At 50.7% G+C, this 20,072-nt stretch overlaps 1 protein-coding gene across 5 annotated transcripts in view; it reads right to left on the minus strand.

Moving 5' to 3' along the window:
• Nucleotides 1–15,113: 15,113 nt before the first annotated feature.
• ripk1l (receptor (TNFRSF)-interacting serine-threonine kinase 1, like) overlaps nt 15,114–20,072 on the minus strand; it is a 71,050-nt gene continuing 66,091 nt past the window's right edge. For all 5 annotated transcript variants that reach the window (XM_038796664.1, XM_038796666.1, XM_038796667.1 and 2 more), the window contains exon 12: nt 15,114–19,100. In XM_038796664.1, the coding sequence (XP_038652592.1) occupies nt 18,820–19,100 (281 nt within the window). In that variant the 3' untranslated portion in view covers nt 15,114–18,819. The remainder of the gene's footprint in view (nt 19,101–20,072) is intronic.

Here is a 20,072-nt window from a genome sequence, read left to right on the forward strand (position 1 = left end):
CTTCAGCAGCCAAGAGTGGTCAAAATTTGCCCAGGTATATCAGTTTCATCACGTCACTTCCAGCCCGCATTACCCGCAGTCATAGAATTTACAGTGCAGAAGGAGGCCATTCGGCCCATCGAGTCTGCACCGGCTCCTGGAAAGACCACCCTACCCAAGGTTACCACCTCCACCCTATCCCCATAACCCAGCAACCCCACCCAACACTAAGGGCAATTTTGGACACTAAGGGCAATTTATCATGTCCAATCCACCTAACCTGCGCATCTTTGGACTGTGGGAGGAAACCGGAGGAAACCCACGCACACACAGGGAGGATGTGCAGACTCCGCACAGACAGTGACCCAAGCCGGAATCGAACCTGGGACCCTGGAGCTGTGAAGCGATTGTGCTATCCACAATGCTACCGTGCTGCCCAAGTCCAACGGGAAGGTTGAGAAAGGGGTGCACATAGTGAAGTAGCTCATCTGCAAGGCTGCGGATTCTGCGTCTGACAGCAACCTTGCACTGCTTGCATACAGAGCAACCCCTCTGTCTACCGGCATGTCACCGGCTCAACTCCTGATGAATAGAGACCTGCGGAATAGAGACTCTTCCAGCCATACACTTGCCTGACCTGGATCACCTCCCGGTTCTGCAGAAGGTGCAGAAACTCCGGGACCAGCAAAAGCAAAGCCTTGATGCTCATGCCACTGATTTGCCTGTGCTACTCCCGGAGGATGCTGTTCGGATCAAGCTACCTGATGGAGGACTTCCGGTTGCGGCTACGTGGAGCTAAGTCACACATTTGGCAGATCCCGCCAGAAACGGACTTTTGGGCTCTTTTTAGGCCCCCCAACGGCACTTGTTCGACGATTCCCAGTGTGGGAAGGTGACAGCAATATTTCCCCGGCACTGTATGGATTGGACCAGGAGTGGAGCGGTGAAGAAAGTAGATTTGGAGCAGCGAATAGTGCGAGGGAGGAAAACCAAGATGGCGGCGGGTGGTGACCAGGCAGCGTGGGCGCAGTGGTCGCAGGAGCAGCAGGAGTTTCTCCAGCGCTGCTTCACGGTGCTGAAGGCAGAGCTGTTGGGGAGACCCAAGGTGGGGGAGCTGGGGTTAGGCCGTGAAAGGGAGCTGCGCCAGAGGGGGAGGGGCCGGCTTGGTGGAAAGCGCGGGCTTTTTCCTGCACTAGGGGAGGAAGGGGTCGGGGGGGGGGAGGGTGGTGCCAGAGAGGAGCGCCCGCTGATGGACAGGAGGGGGGATGGGAGATTCTCACACTGGGGGGTCGATGGAGTGTCAGGGGCGGCCGGGGTCAGCAGGAATCAGCTGACTTATGGGAGTGCTATGGGGGGAGCATCGCAGCTAGGTGGGACCTAGCTGGGGGGAGCGGGGGGGGGGGGGGGGGGACTGGGTTGCTGCTGCAATGGCCAAGGGGGTGGGGGTCTGCCGCTGGGGGGAATGGAGAGTGCGGGAGGCGCGGGCACGCGGCTGGCCTAGAAAGGGTGATGGCTAATTGGCAGGGGAGGGGGCGGGTAGCCCCCTGACCCGGCTGATAACTTGGAACGTGAGAGGCCTGAACGGGCCGGTTAAGAGGGCCCGTGTGTTCGCGCACCTGAAGGGACTTAAGGCAGATGTGGTCATGCTCCAGGAGACGCACCCGAGGGTGGCAGACCAGGTTCGGCTGCGTAACGGGGTGGGTAGGGCAGGTCTTCCATTCGGGGTTGGATGCAAAGAACCAAGGGGTGGCGATTTTGGTGGGGAAGCGGGTGTCGTTTGAGGCGCTGAGCATTGTGGCAGACAATGGAGGTAGGTATGTGATGGTGAGTGGTAAGCTGCAGGGGGTGCGGGTGGTCTTGGTGAATGTATACGGCCCCAATCTGGGACGATGCCAGATTTATGCGGCGCATGTTGGGCCGGATCCCGGACCTGGAGGCAGGGAGCTTGATAATGGGGGGGGGGGGGGACTTCAATACGGTATTGGATCCAGCATTGGACCGCTCTAGGTCCAGGACGGGTAGGAGGCCAGCGACGGCCGGGGTGCTGAGGGGGTTTATGGACCAGATGGGAGGTGTGGACCCATGGAGGTTTGTTAGGCCAAGGGCCAGGGAATTCACATTCTTTTCCCACGTCCATAAAGCCTACTCCCGGATTGACTTTTTCGTGATGAGCAGAGCGCTGATTCCGAGGGTGGAGGACACGGAGTAGTCGGCTATAGCCATTTCTGACCATGCCCTGCACTGGATGGACCTCGAACTTGGGGAGGAGAGGGACCAGTGCCCGCTGTGACGTCTGGAGGTGGGGTTGTTGGCGGATGAAGAGGCGAGCGAGCGGATCCGGTGTGCATAGAAAGATACCTAGAGGTCAACGACAATGGGGAGGTACAGGTAGGGGTGGTCTGGGAGGTGGTGATCAGGGGAGAGCTAATCTCCATTGGGGCCCACAAGGAGAGGAAGGGGAGGAGAGAGAGGGAGAGGCTGGTGGGGGAGATGGTAAGGGTAGATAGGAGGTACGCAGAGGCCCCCGAGGCGGGACTACTCAGGGAGCGACGAAGCCTCCAGGCCGAGTTCGACCTGTTGACCACCAAGAAGGCGGAGGTACAGTGGAGGAAGGCGCAAGGGGCGGTGTATGAACACGGGGAGAAGGCTGGCCGGATGCTGGCACACCAGCTTCGGAAGCGGGAGGCAACGAGGGCGATCAGGGGAGTTAGAGATAAAGGGGGGGAACACGGTGCGGAGTGCGGTGGGAATAAACCGGGTATTTAGAGGGGCTGTATAGGTCGGAGCCCCCGACGGAGGAGGGGGGGGACGCGTTGGTTTCTGGACCGGCTAAGGTTCCCGAGGGTAGAGGAGGGGCAGGTGGCGGGGCTTGGGGCACCGGTAGGGCTGGAGGAACTGGCTAAGGGGCTGGGGAGTATCCAGGCGGGGAAGGCACCGGGGCCAGATGGGTTCCCGGTGGAATTTTACAGGAAGTATATTGACCTGCTGGGCCCACTACTAGTGAGGACTTTCAATGAGGTGAGGGAGGGGAGGGGTCCTACCCCCGATGATGTCTAGGGCGCTGATCTTGAAGCGGGATAAGGACCCCTTACAGTGTGGGTCGTATAGGCCAATCTCGCTCCTCAGTGTGGATGCGAAACTGTTAGCGAAGGTGTTGGCTACTAGAATTGAGGACTGTGTCCCGGGGGTCATCCACGAGGACCAGACAGGTTTTGTGAAAGGAAGGCAGCTAAACACCAACGTGCGGAGGCTCCTAAATGTAATCATCTTGCCGGCAGTGGAGGGGGAGGCGGAGATAGTGGTGGCTATGGATGCGGAGAAGGCCTTTGATAGAGTGGAGTGGGGGTACTTGTGGGAGGTATTGAGGAGGTTCAGGGAGGGGTTCGTCAGTTGGGTGAGGCTACTATATGAAGCCCCGGTGGCGAGTGTGGCCACGAATCGGAGGAGTCAGAATATTTTCGGCTGTACCGGGGGATGAGGCAAGGGTGCCCCCTATCCCCTCTGCTATTTGTGTTGGCAATTGAGCCTTTGGTGATGGCTTTGAGGGAGTCCAGGAACTGGAGGGGGGGGGGGGTGCGGGGGGAGGGAGGAACACTGGGTATCGCTCTATGCCACGATCTGCTATTGTATGTGGCGGGTCCCGGTTTGGGGGGGGGGGGGGGGGGGGGGATGCCGGAGGTGTTGCGGATCCTCAGGGAGTTTGGGGACTTATCCAGGTAGAAGCTCAACATGGGGAGGAGCGAGCTGTTCCTGGTACACCCAGGGGGCCAGGGAAGGGGGATAGATGAGCTTCCACTGAAAAGGGTGGAAAGGAGTTTTAGGTACCTGGGGATCCAGGTGGCCAAGAGCTGGGGGGCCCAACACAAGCTCAACTTGACGAGGCTGGTGGAGCAAATGGAGGAGGAGTTTAAAAGGTGGGATATGCTGCCGCTCTCCCTGGCGGGTAGGGTGCAGTCGGTGAAGGTGACGGTGCTCCCAAGGTTCCTTTTTAGATTGCAGTGCCTCCCCATCCTGATCCCTAAAGCTTTTTTAAAGTGGGTCTTATGGGGTTTGTATGGGTGAAGAAGACCCAGAGGGTGAGAAGGGTATTTCTGGAGCGGAGCAGGGATAGAGGAGGGCTAATGTTGCCTAATCTATGGGGGTATTACTGGGCTGCCAACGAGGCGATGTGGGTAATGGAGGGGGAGGGGGCGGCGTGGAAGAGGCTGGAGATGGCGTCCTGTGTGGGTACGAGCCTGAGGGCGCTGGTGACAGCACTGCTGCCGCTCCCGCCGACAAGGTACACCACGAGTCCAGTGGTGGCAGCGTCCCTCAAAATTTGGGGGCAATGGAGACGCCACGGGGGGAGGTAGAGGCTTCGGTGGGGTCCCCGATCGGAGAGAACCAACGGTTTGTCCCGGGGAAAATGGATGGGGGGTTCCTGAGCTGGCACAGGGCAGGTATTAGAAGGATGGGGGACCTGTTTATAGACGGGACGTTGGCAAGCCTTGGGGCGTTGGAGGAAAAATTCAGGCTCCCCCCGGAAATGCCTTCAGGTACATGCAGGTAAGGGCGTTCGTAAGACGGCAGGTGAGGGCATTCCCGCTGTTGGCAGCACACAGGATCCAGGATAGGGTGCTCTCGGGGGTGTGGGTTGGAGAGGGCAAGGTCTCGGCGATCTACCAGGAGATGCAGGAGGAGGAGGCCTCGGTAGAGGAGCTAAAAGGTAAGTGGGAGGAGGAGCTTGGGGAGGAGATAGAGGAGGGTACGTGGGCGGACGCCCTGGGTGGGGTAAATGCTTCCTCCTCTTGCGCCAGGCTTTGCCTGATACAATTTAAGTTTCTGCAGAGGGAACACATGACTGGGGCAAGGCTGAGTCGGGTTTTTGGGGTAGAGGATAGATGTGTGAGGTGTTCGGGGAGCCCGGCAAACCACGCCCACCTGTTCTAGGCGTGCCCAGCGCTGGATGGGTTCTGGAGGGGCGTTGCGAGGACGGTGTCGAAGGTGGTGAACATCCAGGTTAAGCCGAGCTGGGGGCTCGCAATATATGGGGTATCGGATGAGCCGGGAGTGCAACAGGTGAAAGAGGCCGGTGTTCTGGCCTTTGCGTCCCTGGTAGTCCGGCAGAGGATTCTTCTTCAGTAGAAGGATACGAGGCCCCCAAGTGTGGAAGTCTAGATCAGCAACATGGCAGGTTTTATTAAATTAGAGAAGGTAAAAGTTGCCTCAAGGGGATCCGTGCAAGGGTTCTTCTGGCAGTGGAAACCGTTCCTAGACTTTCTAGTGGAGCGTTAAGAGATGGTCAACAGCAGCAGCAACCCAGGCTGGGGGGGTGGGGGGTTAAATTTGTGTTTACTATTGTATTTATTATTGTTTATCGTTTAATGGGGGACATGTAATCTGGGGGAATGTGTGATATAGCTATAATTAGTTTATTTATTTATGCGTGTTTTGTTGTTTCTCTTATTTTTGTAAGGCGGGGGCAGGGTTTGGTTTGTTGTTGAAAACATGTGAAAAACTTTGAATAAAAATTACTTTAAAAAAAAGCTACCTGATGGAGGCTGGCCAGCTCCAGCTGTCATTGTTCGACAGGCTGCTCCCCGACCGTATGTTGTGCGTATGGCTGATGGCTCTGTTGTGCAGCACAACTGACAGGCACTGCGCACAGTTGCCCACCCACAACCACACTCTTCATTGTTTCCAGCCGTTATTGTGCCACCTCCTGATACCTCGAACCACGAGGCCAGCAGTGAGGCTTTAATCCCACCTATCAAGGCGACGTCGTCCTCACCACCACCTCTCCAGCGGTCGACCAGGATCAGACGCAATCCCCGGAGACTGGAATTATGAACACTTGTTTTTTTTGCTATGTTCTGTTTTCGCACCTTAGACACCTGTTTACATATGTACATATGTTCCCATCTGCCATTGTATGTAAATAAGTCAGTTTTTCGGCCTACACATGTAAATACTTTCACATAAGCCATAGAACAACATTTCAAAAGGGGAGATGTCATGATATGCAGACATTCACATAATGAGATACAAATAGGCAGCCAATGAATACAGAGAATAGGACATAACCAATCAGCAGGCAGAACACTTGGGGGTGGTTTCCCACTATAAAAGGCACGAGGTACTCACACTCCGCCTCTTTCCACTGGGGACATCTACAGAGTGAGTCAGGGTGTATATATCATATAACTCCTACAGCACGTGGCTAAGCGCTAGTCTGGTTCAGTCAGACAGATTAATCACACTAGGTTAGCAGAGAGTCAAACTCACAGAGGATTGAGCTAACTGACAGGTTCAATAAATCATATTGAACTAACTTCAAGGTGTGGATTATCTCTCAGGTAAAGCTTCATCCAGTTGCAGCCCGTGTTATCTTACTGTGCTTAACACAACATGATACCAAGAGACTGCAATCCCTCGGTGATTTACCTCAGTCCGTTCCGTGACGACCAGCTAATGTATCCCGGCACCATGGAGAAGATCCAGGCTCCTCAACAGCTGTGGACCTCCGGCAATCTCAGTGCCAACTGGCGGACTTTCAAACAAAGGTTTCTGCTGTACATCGAAGCCTCAGACCTTGAGGGTATCTCTCAGGTAAAGCTGCATCCAGTTGCAGCCCGTGTTATCTTACTGTGCTTGACATGACATGTAATAATTTAAAATATATCGTATTCTAGGTATTTGGTGCTGTAAGGGTTAAAAGCCTGCGTTAGTCTGTGGCTGCTGCAATAGTGTTTTTAAAAATCCTGGTTTAAAAGGCAACTATGTTTTTGGGAGACAAATGTGTAATTTTAAAAAATAATAATGTACGGGAATGTGGGCGTTGCTGGTTAGGCCAGCATTTATTGCCCATCCGTAGTTAGCCTTAGAAGATGCTGATGAGTTGCCTACTGGAATTGCTGTAGTCCCTGAGGTGTAGGTACACCCACTGTGCTGTTAGGGAGAGAGTTCCAAGATTTGGCCCCAGCAACAGTGAAGGAACGGCGATATATTTCCAAGTCACGGCGGTGAGTGACTTGGAGGGGAACATCCAGGTGGTGGGGTTCCCAGGTATCTGCTGCTCTTGTTCTTACAGATAGTAATGGTTGTGCGTTTGGAAGGTGCTGTCTAAGGAACCTTGGTGAGTGACCACAGTGCGTCTTGTAGACGGCTGCCACTGTTTGTCAGTGGTGGAGGGTTTGAATGTTTGTGGAAGGGGGAGCAATCAAGCGGGATGTTTTGTCGTGGATGGTGTCGAGCTTCTTGAGTGTTGTTGGAGCTGCACTCATCCAGGAAGTGGAGAGTATTCCATTACACTCCGGACGTGTGCCTTGTAGATGGTGGGCAGGCTTTGGGAGGGTCGGGGGTGAGTTACTCGCCGTAGGATTCCTAGCCTTTGACCTGCCCTGGTAGCCACAGTACTAATGTGGCTAGTCCACTTCAGTTTCTGATCAATGGTAACCCTCAGGATGCTGATTATGGGGGATTCAGCGATGGTAATGCCATTGAATGTCATGGGGTGATGGTTAGATTCTCTCTTCCAGGAGATGGTCATTGCCTGGCACTTATGTGGTGTGAATGTAACTTGCCACTTGGCAGCCCCAAGCCTGGATATTGTCTGGGTCTTGCTGCAATTGGACCCATTATCGGGAGGAGTCACAAATGGTGCTGACCATTGTGCAGGCATCTGCAAACATCCCCACTTCTGACATTATGATGGAAGGGAGGTCATTCATGAAGCAGCTGAAGATGTTTGGGCCTAGGACACTACCCTGAGGAACTCCTACAGTGATGTTCTGGAGCCGAGATGATTGATCTCCAACCATCACAACCATCTTCCTTTGTGCCAGGTATGACGCCAACCAGAGGAGTGTTTCCCCCCGATTCAGAGTGACTTGTTTAGCTGGGGTTCCTTGATGTCATACTCGCTCAAAAGCTGCCTTGATGTCAAGGGCAGTCGCTCTCACCTTACCTCTGGCCTTCAGCTCTTTTGCTCATGTTTGAACCAAGTCTGTAATGAGGTCACGAGCCGAGTGACCCCGGCAGTGTCTGTGAGGAGATTATTGCTGAGTAAGTGCAGCTTGATAGCACTTAGCGAAGACTGATAGGGCGGTAATTGGCTGGGTTGGATTTGTCCTGTTTCTTGTGCACAGAACAATTCTTTTTTTTTAATTTATTTTTATAGATTTAGAGTACCCAATTATAATTTTTTTTTCAATTAAGGGGCAATTTATCATGGCCAATCCACCTACCCTGCACATCTTTGGGTTGTAGGGGTGAAACCCATGCAGACACGAGGAGAATGTACAAACTCCACACGAACAGTGACCCGGGGCTGGGATTCGAACCAGAGTCCTCAGTGCCGTAGGCAGCAGTGCTAACCACTGCACCACATGCCACCCCTAGTACAGGAGACGCCCGAGGAATTTTCCACATTGCCAAGTGGGTGCCAGTGTTGTAGCTGTACTGGAACAGTTTGGCTAGGGGTCTGGCAAGTTCTGGAGCACAAGTCCTCAGTATTATTGTCAGGACCCACAGCCTTTGCAGTATTCAGTGCCTTCAGCGGTTTCTTGATATCAAGTGGAGTGAATCGTATTGGCTGAAGACCGACATCTGTGATGTTGGGGACCTCTGGAGGAGACCAAGAGGGTTCATCCATTCGGCACTTCTGGCTGAAGATTGTTGCAAATGCCTCAGCCTTGACTTGCACAGGGGCTGGTTTAGCTCACTGGGCTAAATCCCTGGCTTTTAAAGCAGACCGAGCAGGCCAGCAGCACGGTTCGATTCCCGTACCAGCCTCCCCGGACAGGCGCCGGAATGTGGCGACTAGGGGCTTTTCACAGTAACTTCATTGAAGCCTACTCGTGACAATAAGCGATTTTCATTTTTTTTTCATTTCACATATGTGCTGGGCTCCTCCACCATTGAGGATTATTTGTGGAGTCCCCTCCTCCAATGAATTGTCCACCACCATTCATGGCTGGATGTGGTAGGACTGCAGGGGTTAGATCTGATGCATTCATTGTGGAATTGCTTAGCTCTATCACTTGCTGTTTATGCTGTTTGGCAAGTAGTCCCTGAGTTGCAGCTTCACCAGGTTGGTACCTCATTTTTCAGTATGCCTGGTGTTGATCCTGGCATGCTCTCCTGCATTCTTCATCGAACCAGGGTTGATACCTTGGCTGGGTGGCAATGGTAGAATGGGGGATATGCCGGGCCATGAGGTTGCAGGTTGTGGCCGAGTACAATTCTGCTGCTGCTGATGGTCCACAGCACCTCATAGGTGTCCAGTCTTGAGTTGCTAGATCTGTTCGAAATCTATCCCATTTAGCACAATGGGGCCACACACACACACGATGGAGGGTATTCTCAATGTGAATACTGGCCTTTGTCTTCACAAGGATTGTGCAGTGCTCACTTCTACCGATACTGTCATGGACAGATGCATCTGCAGCAGGCAGGTTGGTGAGGATGAGGTCAAGCATGTTTTTCCCTCTTGGTTCCCTCACCACCTGCTACAGTCCCAGTCTAGAAGCTACGTCCTTTAGGACCCGGCCAGCTCGGTCTGTGGTGGTACTATTGAGTCACCCTTGGTGATGGACATTGAGGTCCCGCACCCAGAGCATATTCTGCACTCTTGCCACCCTCACTGTTTCCTCCAAGTGGTGTTCAACATGGAGGAGTACTGCTTCATCAGCTGAGGATGGTAATCGGCAGGAGGTTTCCTTGCCCATGTTTAACCTGAAGCCATGAGACTTCATGGGGTCCAGAGTCAATGTTCAGGACTCCCAGGGCAACTCCCTCCCGACTGTATATCACCGTGCCGCCACCTCTGCTGGGTCTGTCCTGCCGGTGAGACAGGACATACCCAAGAATGGTGATGGCGTCTGGGACATCGTACGGTACGATTCTGTGAATATGACTATGTCAGGCTGTTGCTTGACTAGTCTATGTGACAGCTCTCCCAGCTTTGGCACAAGCCCCCAGATGTTAGTAAGGAGGGCTTTGCGGTGTCAACAGGGCTGGGTTTGCTGGCGTTGTTTACGGTGCTTGGGCCGATGCCGGGTGGTCAGTCCGGTTTCATTATTTTTTTGTGTTTTGGTAGCGGTTGAATATAACTGAGTGGCTTGCTCAGCCATATCAGAGTCAACCACATTGCTGTGGTTGCCTGGAGTCACATGTAGGCCATACTGGGTAAGGATGACAGATTTGCTTCCCTAAGTGAACCAGATGGGTTTTCACGGCAATCGACAATGGTTTCATTACTTTTAATTCCAGATATTGTATTGTTTAAATTCCACCACCTGCTGTGGTGGGATTCAAACCCAGGGTGCCCAGATCAATATCCTGGGTCTCTGGATTACTAGTCCAGCGACAATACCACTAAGCTACCGCCTCCTCCATTAAAGCATCGTAAAAGCTTGGGCTAATGGATTTTTGTTTGGATTAAGATGGCTCCCTACGGAATAGTCAATTAGATACATTGTGTTTCAACTTGGCAAAATGTAACAAATAGGAAGAGCTAGAGTACCAGGCACTGTGCAGAAAAGCAGTTTAGTTTAGTTCTAGATTGGGATGCGAGCAGAATTCAAGCATCTGATCTCACTGCAGTTCAGTTAAAGAAATAACTGGGGACCGACCAGCAGATTTGCCTGTGAACAGGATAGGCAGTTTTGACAGTGCATTCAAAAGTGCAGTTAGTTCTGTAAGTCAAACCATGAAGACAGTTTCTGAAGAGCTGGAGATCCTGAATTGTTCCGACAGGAATCAAGTCTACCTCTTAAAACATTTTCGGAAAAAGATAAGCTAGTATACCTGGGTCTGCTCACTGTGTGTAAAAGTGGATGGAGAGCGGAGATGGTTTTATTGTTTGAGTGGAAGTAAAGATAGCAGTTAAGGGTTGTGTCACTGTATTGATTAGCATTGTGGAAGGGGTCATTATAAGCTATTTTCTTATGTGATGTTAAAAATATTTCAAAACAGTGTTAGTAATAAACTTTGTTTTAATACATCAGATCTTGCGTGAAATCACTCCTGGAGTGAGGTATTCTTTCCTCTCGCTCTTACAAAATTAAAATTAAAAATTGGGGTTTCTTTCCAGTATCCTGGCCACTTTTGGGGTCTGGTCCGGGCTCGTAATAAAATTGGGGCCTCTTTACCGGGATCTTAAAATATAATGCGTTGTTTGGCTTGGGATTATTGAATTTACAGACAGTGAGGGTGTGAAAAGTTGCTCTCTTTCAGGTCTTACAGTTTAAATAGAGAGTGACTTGGAGACGGCTCTTTCAGTTGTAAAACGTTTCCTGGGTGGGGGAGACGTCACTCGGGCTGGTTTATAAAGGGTGACTAAAACAAAACTTTTGGATTTGCCGGACGAGCTGCAGTAACTTTATCTGAAGGGATCAGGGAGGTAGAGACAGTACAGGCAACAGCTCAGCACATTTACATTTGCCAGAGGCAGCCTGAATCATTAGAATTAGCTAAAATTCAATTGCTAATTAAACAATTAGAAATGCAGGAAAAAGATAAACAGAAACAAATTGGAACTGAAAGAAATTGGAACTGAAAGAAAATGAGAGATTGGCAATGGCGGAAAAAAAGACAGAACTTGATCTTCAGAAACCGGAACTACAAAGAGCACATCAGCTTAAAGTTGCCGTTAAAGGCACAAACTGAGGATGGACAAACGCTTCCTAATCAAAAGCTTAGTAGGGATATGTTTAAATATATTCAAGCACTGCCAAGGGGCAGCACGGTAGCCTTGTGGTTAGCACAACTGCTTCACAGCTCCAGGGTCCCAGGTTCGATTCCGGCTTGGGTCACTGTCTGTGTGGAGTCTGCACATCCTCCCCGTGTGTGCGTGGGTTTCCTCTGGGTGCTCCGGTTTCCTCCCACAGTCCAAAGATGTGCAGGTTAGGTGGATTGGTCATGATAAATTGCCCTTAGTGTCCAAAATTGCCCTTAGTGTTGGGTGGGGTTACTGGGTTATGGGGATAAGGTGGAGGTGTTGACCTTGGGTAGGGTGCTCTTTCCAAGAGCCGGTGCAGACACGATGGGCCGAATGGCCTCCTTCTGCACTGTACATTATGAAAATTCTATGATTGACAAGAAAGATGTGGAAACCTTTTTTTAAATCTAATTTGATAAAGTGGCTAAGCAATTGAATTGCAATGTGGGTAGTATTGGTTCAAATAAGGTTGGTAGATAGGGTTCGTGAAGTGTTTGCATCACTATCAGAGGAGTTATCTGGGGATCTTCAGGGGGTGAGAAAAAAAATATAAAATTTGAAAGAATTAAACAAAATAATTTTGAAAGGTGGATAAGAGCATTAAAAATAGACCAGTTCGATCCTGACCTGCTAAAAAGTGAAGTGGTGGTAGGAGTAATAAAACAATTATCTTTTTCAGTGGTACCATTTATCCTGGGTAATGATATAGCTGGATCACAGGTTGGAGTGATGTCTACTGTGGTTGAAAAGCCAATGCAACGTCAAACAACTGAAGTGTTGGAAGAAGCATTTCCTGGAGTGTTTCCTGATTGTGTGACAAGATCACAAAGCCACAGGTTGAGGCAGGAGGAAGAGAACCCGAGGAATACGGATAGGGCGGCTGAAGTTCAGTAAGCAGGAACCATGTTTGATTAGGAGGTGGTAGCTGAGGATTCTGGGAGAAGTCAACTCGGTCATCACGACTGTACTGTGGGTAGCCGATGAACTGGTGTCAAGGAGCGGTTAAGCCCGAAACACTACATTAGTGTTTCCCTCCCTCCCTCCTCAATCCAAAAAAAAAGGCACTGTGGAGGACAAGCAAGGGTAAAGAAGAATATCACGGCCAGCAGGTAAGTGATTGGCTGGTTGTAAAGTTAACTTAAGTCATGGCAGGGGATCCCAGACCCGTGTCATGCTTTTCCTGTGCGATGTGGGAATTCAGGGACCCTGGAAGGGCTTGATTTTTCTGGAGCTGCAGGTCGATTCACTTCCGAGCGCCCGCGATGCTGAGGAAATTGTGGATAGCACATTCAGTAAGTTGGTCACAACGTTAAGGAGCATAGGGAATGGGTGACCACCAGATAGAGGAAGAGGAGGAAGGCAGTGCAGGGGTTCCCTGCAGTCACCTTCCTCCAAAACACTATACCGTTTTGGATACAGTAGGGGGAGATGGCTCACCAGGGGAAGGCTGCAGCTTCCTGTTTCCTAAATTGGTGGGCCAGCATCCGGCTTGCCTTATCCCTGTACTCATATACTGCCCCACTGAACCTCCGAAACTTCCCTACCGCCTTCCCCATAGACACCAATCCAAACTCCAACTGGAGCCTCTGCCTCTCCTTCAACAACCCTGCCTCCGGGACCTCCAAGTGCCTCCTGTCCACCCTCAGAATCTCTTCCACCAGCCTTGCCATCTCTGCTCGCTCCACCTTTTTCCCTGCATGCCCGGAATGAAAATAAACTCCACGCGCCCCCCACCCCCCCACACCACTGCTTTGAGTGCCAACAAAACGTGGAGGCCATGACCTCTCCCATGTCGTCAGCTCTCCGTACCCCTAAATGGCGTTCCCCCCCCCCCCCTCCCCCCAGTCAACTAGCAAATCCACCTAGTGCGGCACGTCGGAAGCCACAATCGGCGAACACTCAGTGTCGACCACTCCCGCCAGCAAGGACTTGTCCACCACAAAAACAGTCAATCCGGGAGTACACTCGGTGCACATGCGAAAAATATGAAAATTCCTTTGTCCTCGGCCTCCCAAACCTCCACGGGTCTGTCCATGCCCCCCCCCCCCCCCCAATTACGCTCTATAAATCCCTTCAGCTCCTTTGCCACCGCCAACACCTTCACCGACCTCAGGCTCGACCAGTCCAAACTTGGCTCAATGACAGTGTTAAAATCCTCCCCCCCCCCCCCCCCCCCCCCCCCCCCCCCTCCCCATCCAACGCCGGCGTCTCCACATCATTATTATGATTAATACTCAGAGTGTGGAGATTGGTTTTCCTGCTAGAAGGGAGATCTGAACTGACTTCTGCTCTCTCTTCCATCCAGAGCAGGCCAGGCCTCCTACCTGGTCCAATGGACCATGGATACGAGAGATGGATTTATGGAGGCATTTGTAGGCCGGAAGACATTTTAAAAAAATTTAGAGTACCCAAATTATTTTTTTTCCCAATTGAGGGGCAATTTAGTGTGGCCAATCCACCCACCCTGAACATTTTTTTGGGTTTGTCGGCGTGAGATCCAGGCAGTCACGGGAGAATGTTCAAACTCCACATGGACAGTGACCCAGGATGGGATCGAACCCGGGTTCTCGCGCCTTGAGGCAGCAGTGCTAACCACTGCACCATCACCCCGCCCTGCCCCTGTAGGCTGGGAGACATGTTCAGAGATACTTCCTCGTCATCCTTTGAAAAGGCCCTCCCCGCCGAGCTCCATTGCAGTTTTCTCACAGGGAGTGAGAACGCACAGCTCGGGCATGCCCCCGTCCATTTTCACTCCTGTTAGGGGCTGCCATCTTCTGCAAACGAAGGGGGCATTGTGAGTCAGGCACCTTTGGGCCGCAGGTCATGGACAACTGGCATTGGTGGGCAACGTGCTTTAGAAGAAAGGGTTTTTGGTGAGGTGTGCCGGTGTGGGTGGGGGTTTAGGACGATGCTGAAAGGTTGGGTGTTGGGCAGCAGAAAGTGGGTTAATAGTGACACCCCGGGGGTGACGGAAGGGACAAAGGCCAAGGGGAGACGGGGAAGCACTTACCCTTGTAGCTCATAGGAGATCATTCATCTTTTTGGGCGGGATTGGTCACATTGCTGGGGGGGGGGGGGGGGGGGGGGGGGGGGGGCTCCTGCCAGTATGTGGGCAGATAGTTGCCCGCCTCTTCCCCATTGTATCCAACAGTCTTGTCAGCACCACCCCCAACCCCCCCCGAGAATCTTGGAGCTGGTGTGAGAGCAGCCATCCTCCTGGCTGAGGAACTGTTTAAATGCAGTGCCCCCTTTATTGCAGTGATCAGCTGACCCCCCCCCCCCCCCCCCCCCCCCCCCCCCCGCTATCTTTCTGCAAAGTTCAGCCCCCTATGGAGTGGAACTTTAAATCAAACAAACTGCGACAGCAGAAAGACACTCTTGCGTTAAAATTGGCAGCACCTCAGGTTGTTAGACATGCACATCATACCACACATTATTACTGCATAAACAGTGTTTTAATAAAATACCTCACCACATTAAAATGTCTTAAAGTACTTCTTAAAGTACTTGAAACAATTACTTTTTTTTAAAATACTTACCGTAATGCAGTGGCTGTATAGGACCAGTGAATCTAGGATGGTGTCTATACAATATGTAAAAAATACAAGATCTGTAAGAGCAGGAATAGGCCATCCAGACCCCTCAACCACCGCTGATCTTCACACTCAACTTCACTTTCCAACCCAATCCCTTCATTCCCTTATCGAGTCCAAAAATATATTACTCTCAGTTCCTGGTTCTATCCCAGAGATTCACATCCCCAGTCCTCAACTTCGCCCTGAAATGACACCTCCTTATCCTGGATTTAGTTCACTTGGTTCTGGACTCTCCACCCAGGGGAGACATCTTCTCAGCACCTACCCTATCAAGCCCTCTCCGACCCTCGCATGACTTCAATGAGATCAACTCTCCTTCTTCTAAAGGCCCATTCTGTTTAATCTCTCTTTGTAGGATATCCCTCTTATCCCAGGAAGCAGTCTAATGAACCTGCATTGCACTGCCTCTAAAGAAAGGATAACCATCTTTGGGTATGAAAACCTAAATTGTGCATTCTACCCCAGGTCTATTCCCAACATAGCCCTTTATACTTGCAGCAAGACATCCTTGGGTGATGTTGCCAGAGCGTTGGAGCACCAGTCTCCAAGTGGTCCACTGGAATTTTAGAGCAATATCTATCACCAAGTCAGATCAGTAGATATTAGATCAGATGGAGGTGGATCTCAACGAGAGTCTTAAAAGGTGGAAAGAGGTGAAAATATTTAGGGGGAGGAATCCTGGAGCTGAGGGTCTTGGTAGCTGAAAGCCATCAATGGCAGAGCAATAAAAAAGATTGCTCAAGAGGCCAGAGTTAGAGGAGCACAGATATCCGGCAGGGTTTGTGGCACTGGAATAGATTAGAGATAGGCAGGGGGCGAGGCGAAGGAGAGATTTGAAAACGTGGATGAGAATTTTTAAATCGAGACAGTGCTGAACGGGAGCCCATGTAGGTCAACCAGCACAGGGGTGAACAGGAGGGGACAAGTTAGGACATAGGCAACAGAGTTTATATGTCAGTATATGGTATACCTCAAGTATATGAAGGGTAGAATGTGGGAGGCTGGCCAGGGATGTGTTGGAATTGTAACAAAGACGTGGATCTTGGTCAGGTGATCGTTTTTGAGGAGTGGCGAACAATAAATGAAGGGCAAAGTAACCTTTCATCAGGTCACTTGGCTGATCCATCAGGAAATTAGTGGCATCATGGTAATGTAATCCATAGGCCCAGGCTAATACCCTCGGGACATGGGTTCAAATCTTACCTCCACCGACCCAACATCTCTCTATCTGACTTAGTGACAAAATTGCAGCTCGTAGAATTTTATCAAATTAATAAAAATCTGGAATGGTGCTATGCTCCCTTAAGAGAAGGAAATCTGCCACCCTTACCTGGTCTGGCCTACATGTGACTCCCGAAATGGTCTAGCGAGACGCTGCATTCAACGGCAATTTGGGTTGGGCAACAAATGCTGGTCTTTCCAGCGATGTCTATGTCCAATGAAATATTTTTTTTTTTTTAAAAAGCACCGTGGTAACGTACAATCTGATTGGTACAAGTCCTCTGCCAATGGACCCTTTTCCTTTCATCGATGTCATCGAACTGGAGAGCCGTACTAATGAGACGACCGCCCTGCACCTGGTGTGAAAGGGTAAGTAGAATAGCACGCAAGTAGTCACAAGAACGGAGGGTGGGATTTTCCAGTCCCGCCCACCGTCTGGTCCCACCAAAGTCAAGAGACCTTTGGCTGGCTCACTGCATCTGTCATTGGCGGGATCTGCCATGCCAGGGCTAGAATATCCCAGTCATTAGCGAGTTACCGAGGACATAGCGTCGACCTCATTACTAAATTCATAGCGACTGTTATCCAACCGCCCCCAGATGGAAATATTCCGGAGGGGCCTAATTCCTGTTGAAAGACCATGACGACACGGGCTTTCCAATATCAGACATGGAAGATCAGGGTAGAATTCTAAAGGATTGGAAAGTGAAGCGGAAGTTGAACCATGATCTTACTGAATAACGGAGCAGGCTGGGGTATGGCCTACTGCTGCTCCCATTTCTTATGTCCTAATATTCAGCAGTCCCCAATCACAGATAAGTTCACTAAAATTTAAAAAAATATATTCCTTTCTTTGGAACTGGGAGGAGCTGGAGTGCTAATCTCCCCGACTCCAAGGTTCTCAGGTCAGCCTCTCCCAGAGAGCCCTCTACCCGAGGCCTGCGGCTACCGTTGAAGCACATGGCCTAAACTTCAATCCTGGAGACGGTCAAGGTGCCCAGGTCATCTCGATGAGGCCCATATTTGAGCTGCCCTCTGGCCTATCTATTTGGGCTTGTGCGTCAAGCCTGGGCTCAGAAAACAGGTCCAGACCAACTTCAAGACAGCACATTCTCCCTGATCATTATTAGTCAGCTACACAGCGAGGGCACAGGACCTTTTCAGTTCAGGTGAAGCTGGCGTGGCACCACCCTGCATGGGTCAGACCACTACAAAAGAATTTTAAAAAGCATGTGTCCACCTTTGATACGTGAAGAATAAAACCAGGCTGTCCATCATTCTTCCAGTTCAAATCCATCAAATTGTCCAAAGAAATATTCATTGTTCCAAACCTCAGAGTTGAGACATCAGAACAACAGGGCAATGTTGAGTTTTGAAGCGATGCACGGTCATGAACTCTGCCAGCTATCTTACAACAACCTGCATTTTATACAGCGCCTTTAATGCGGTTCAGTGCCCCAAGGCAATTCACAGGAGCATTGTCAAATTAAATTTGGCTCCAAGTCACAGAGATATTAGGGCGGAGGGTCGAAAAAGGAGGATTTTGAGGGTCTTAAAGGAAGAATGAGATAGGGCAAGTGATTAGCCCCGCAGTCTCACGGCACCGAGGACCCAGGTTCGATCCCGGCTCTGGGTCACTGTCCGTGTGGAGTTTGCACATTCTCCCTGTGTCTGTGTGGGCTTTGCCCCCACAACCCAAAGATGTGCAGGCTGGGTGGATTGGTCACGCTAAAATTGCCCCTTAATTGGACAAAAATGAATTCGACACTTTAAATTTAAAAAAAAATAAAAATAAAGGAAGAATGAGAGATTGAGAGACAGCAAGGTTAATGAGGGAATCACAGAGCTTGGGACCCAGGCAGCTGAAGTCAAAGCCTCCAATGGCAGAACAATTCCAACCGGGGATGCGCGATTGGTCAGAATTGGTGCAGACCAGATATCTTAGAGGGGTTACGGAGCTGGAGGAATTCACTCAATTTCTGAACGCATGGAGGGATCTGAAAGAAAGGATGGGAATTTTAAAAATGAGGCCTTGCTCAACCGGAAACCAATGTCGACTTCCAGTTAACGAAAGGCAGAGTGTGGGAAGCCAGCCAGAATGTTAGAATATTCCCGTCCGGTTGCAGCGAAAATGTGGACGAGGGTTTCAGCAGCCAGCAAGCGGAGGGAGGAGGAGCAGGGTTGAGGATCGCCCGAGACGGTGGTCTTAGTAAAGGTGAGATATGTGGTCAGAAGCTCCTCGTGTGACATCAAGGCCGCAAAAGCTGTAAGGTTCAGCTCCAGGCAGTTGATTTTTTTTTCCATGTCGGAGGTAGAGGCGGCTCAGATGCAGTTCTGTAAACTGAGAATCATGTCTGATCTGTTACAACTCTGGAGGGCTTCAGCGAGTTTCCTAACGGTAGCACCTTTGGAGCCTTCCTTCATTTGCCATTTGTGTAACATCTTGTAGACTTTCTCCTTCAGTCCGTCCCTTTCGTAGTCGTGATCAATCTCATCAATCTCGGACTCTCTGAAGCCCAGTTTCCGAGCACAATGTTTCCAGTCTTTCCCAAGCTCCCCCCGTAACAGATCCAGGTGCGATTCTTTAACTGGACCATCATCATCTGAGGATGGAGTAAAAATTAAATTAGCGTCACATTCCTCCAGAACAATCAATAAAACAGAGGTAATAGTAGGAAATAGCATTCACCCCAGACCCGAGAGACGGTGGTGTAGTGGTTTGGCCGACATGTGACTAGCCACTGGACTAGTAATCCAGAAGCAGAGGCTAATCCTCCGAGGACCTGGGTTCAATTGTTGTGTCAAGTTACATTCGCGCAACTCCGCTTTGAAGGTTCGTCTGTAAGGGTTGTTGTGGCGTTCCTCCATATCGTTAGCAAAGGATCGAGGGCAAACTCCCAGAGAAACTCCTGAAGAAATTGTCGCCCGTAATGTGCTATAATGCTTTATCACCCAGGGAAATGATTCGTCAAGGTCAGCGATTGCCCAATCACGGCCGGTCCCACTGAGGCAGACAGTCGCAAACTTTCTGCCGCTTCTACATTTAAGACACACGGTTGACTGGCTGCATGATGAGCAGGGGGACAGTCAGCGGCGTGACCAGCATGTCTCACAGCTATACTGCACTTCTTAAAGTTATCCTGTCCCTTTAAAGGGGAACGGCACTCATTGAACAGAAGCTGCTCTTGCTGACTGTCTATCTTGGAGAGAAGCAAAAGCACAGAGAACAGAAGGAGAGAGGGGAGAGAGGAAGAGAGAGCAGGAGGGAGGAGGTGAAAAGGAGATGATAGGCCATGTTTCTACAAGAAGCTGGGACATCATCAAGGCAATGGGAGCAGGTAGCTAGTGAGGTCAATTCCCAGAATCTGGTCCACAGGACTAAGCAGCAGGGCAGGAAAAAGTTCAACAATGGATAGTTAAGGTCAGTGAATACATCTTCAAGCTCCTGCCTACCCACTGTGAAACCTCTCAAGCTGCTCAATGCACCACACCCTCATCACTCTCCCATCAGTTATCTCTAGAAACCAGGACTCAGAACTAACATTCAGATAGTCCAATATTTAAAAAATAAATTT

The sequence above is a fragment of the Scyliorhinus canicula genome, chromosome 5 (genome assembly GCF_902713615.1).
Source record: "Scyliorhinus canicula chromosome 5, sScyCan1.1, whole genome shotgun sequence".
NCBI lineage: Eukaryota > Metazoa > Chordata > Chondrichthyes > Carcharhiniformes > Scyliorhinidae > Scyliorhinus > Scyliorhinus canicula.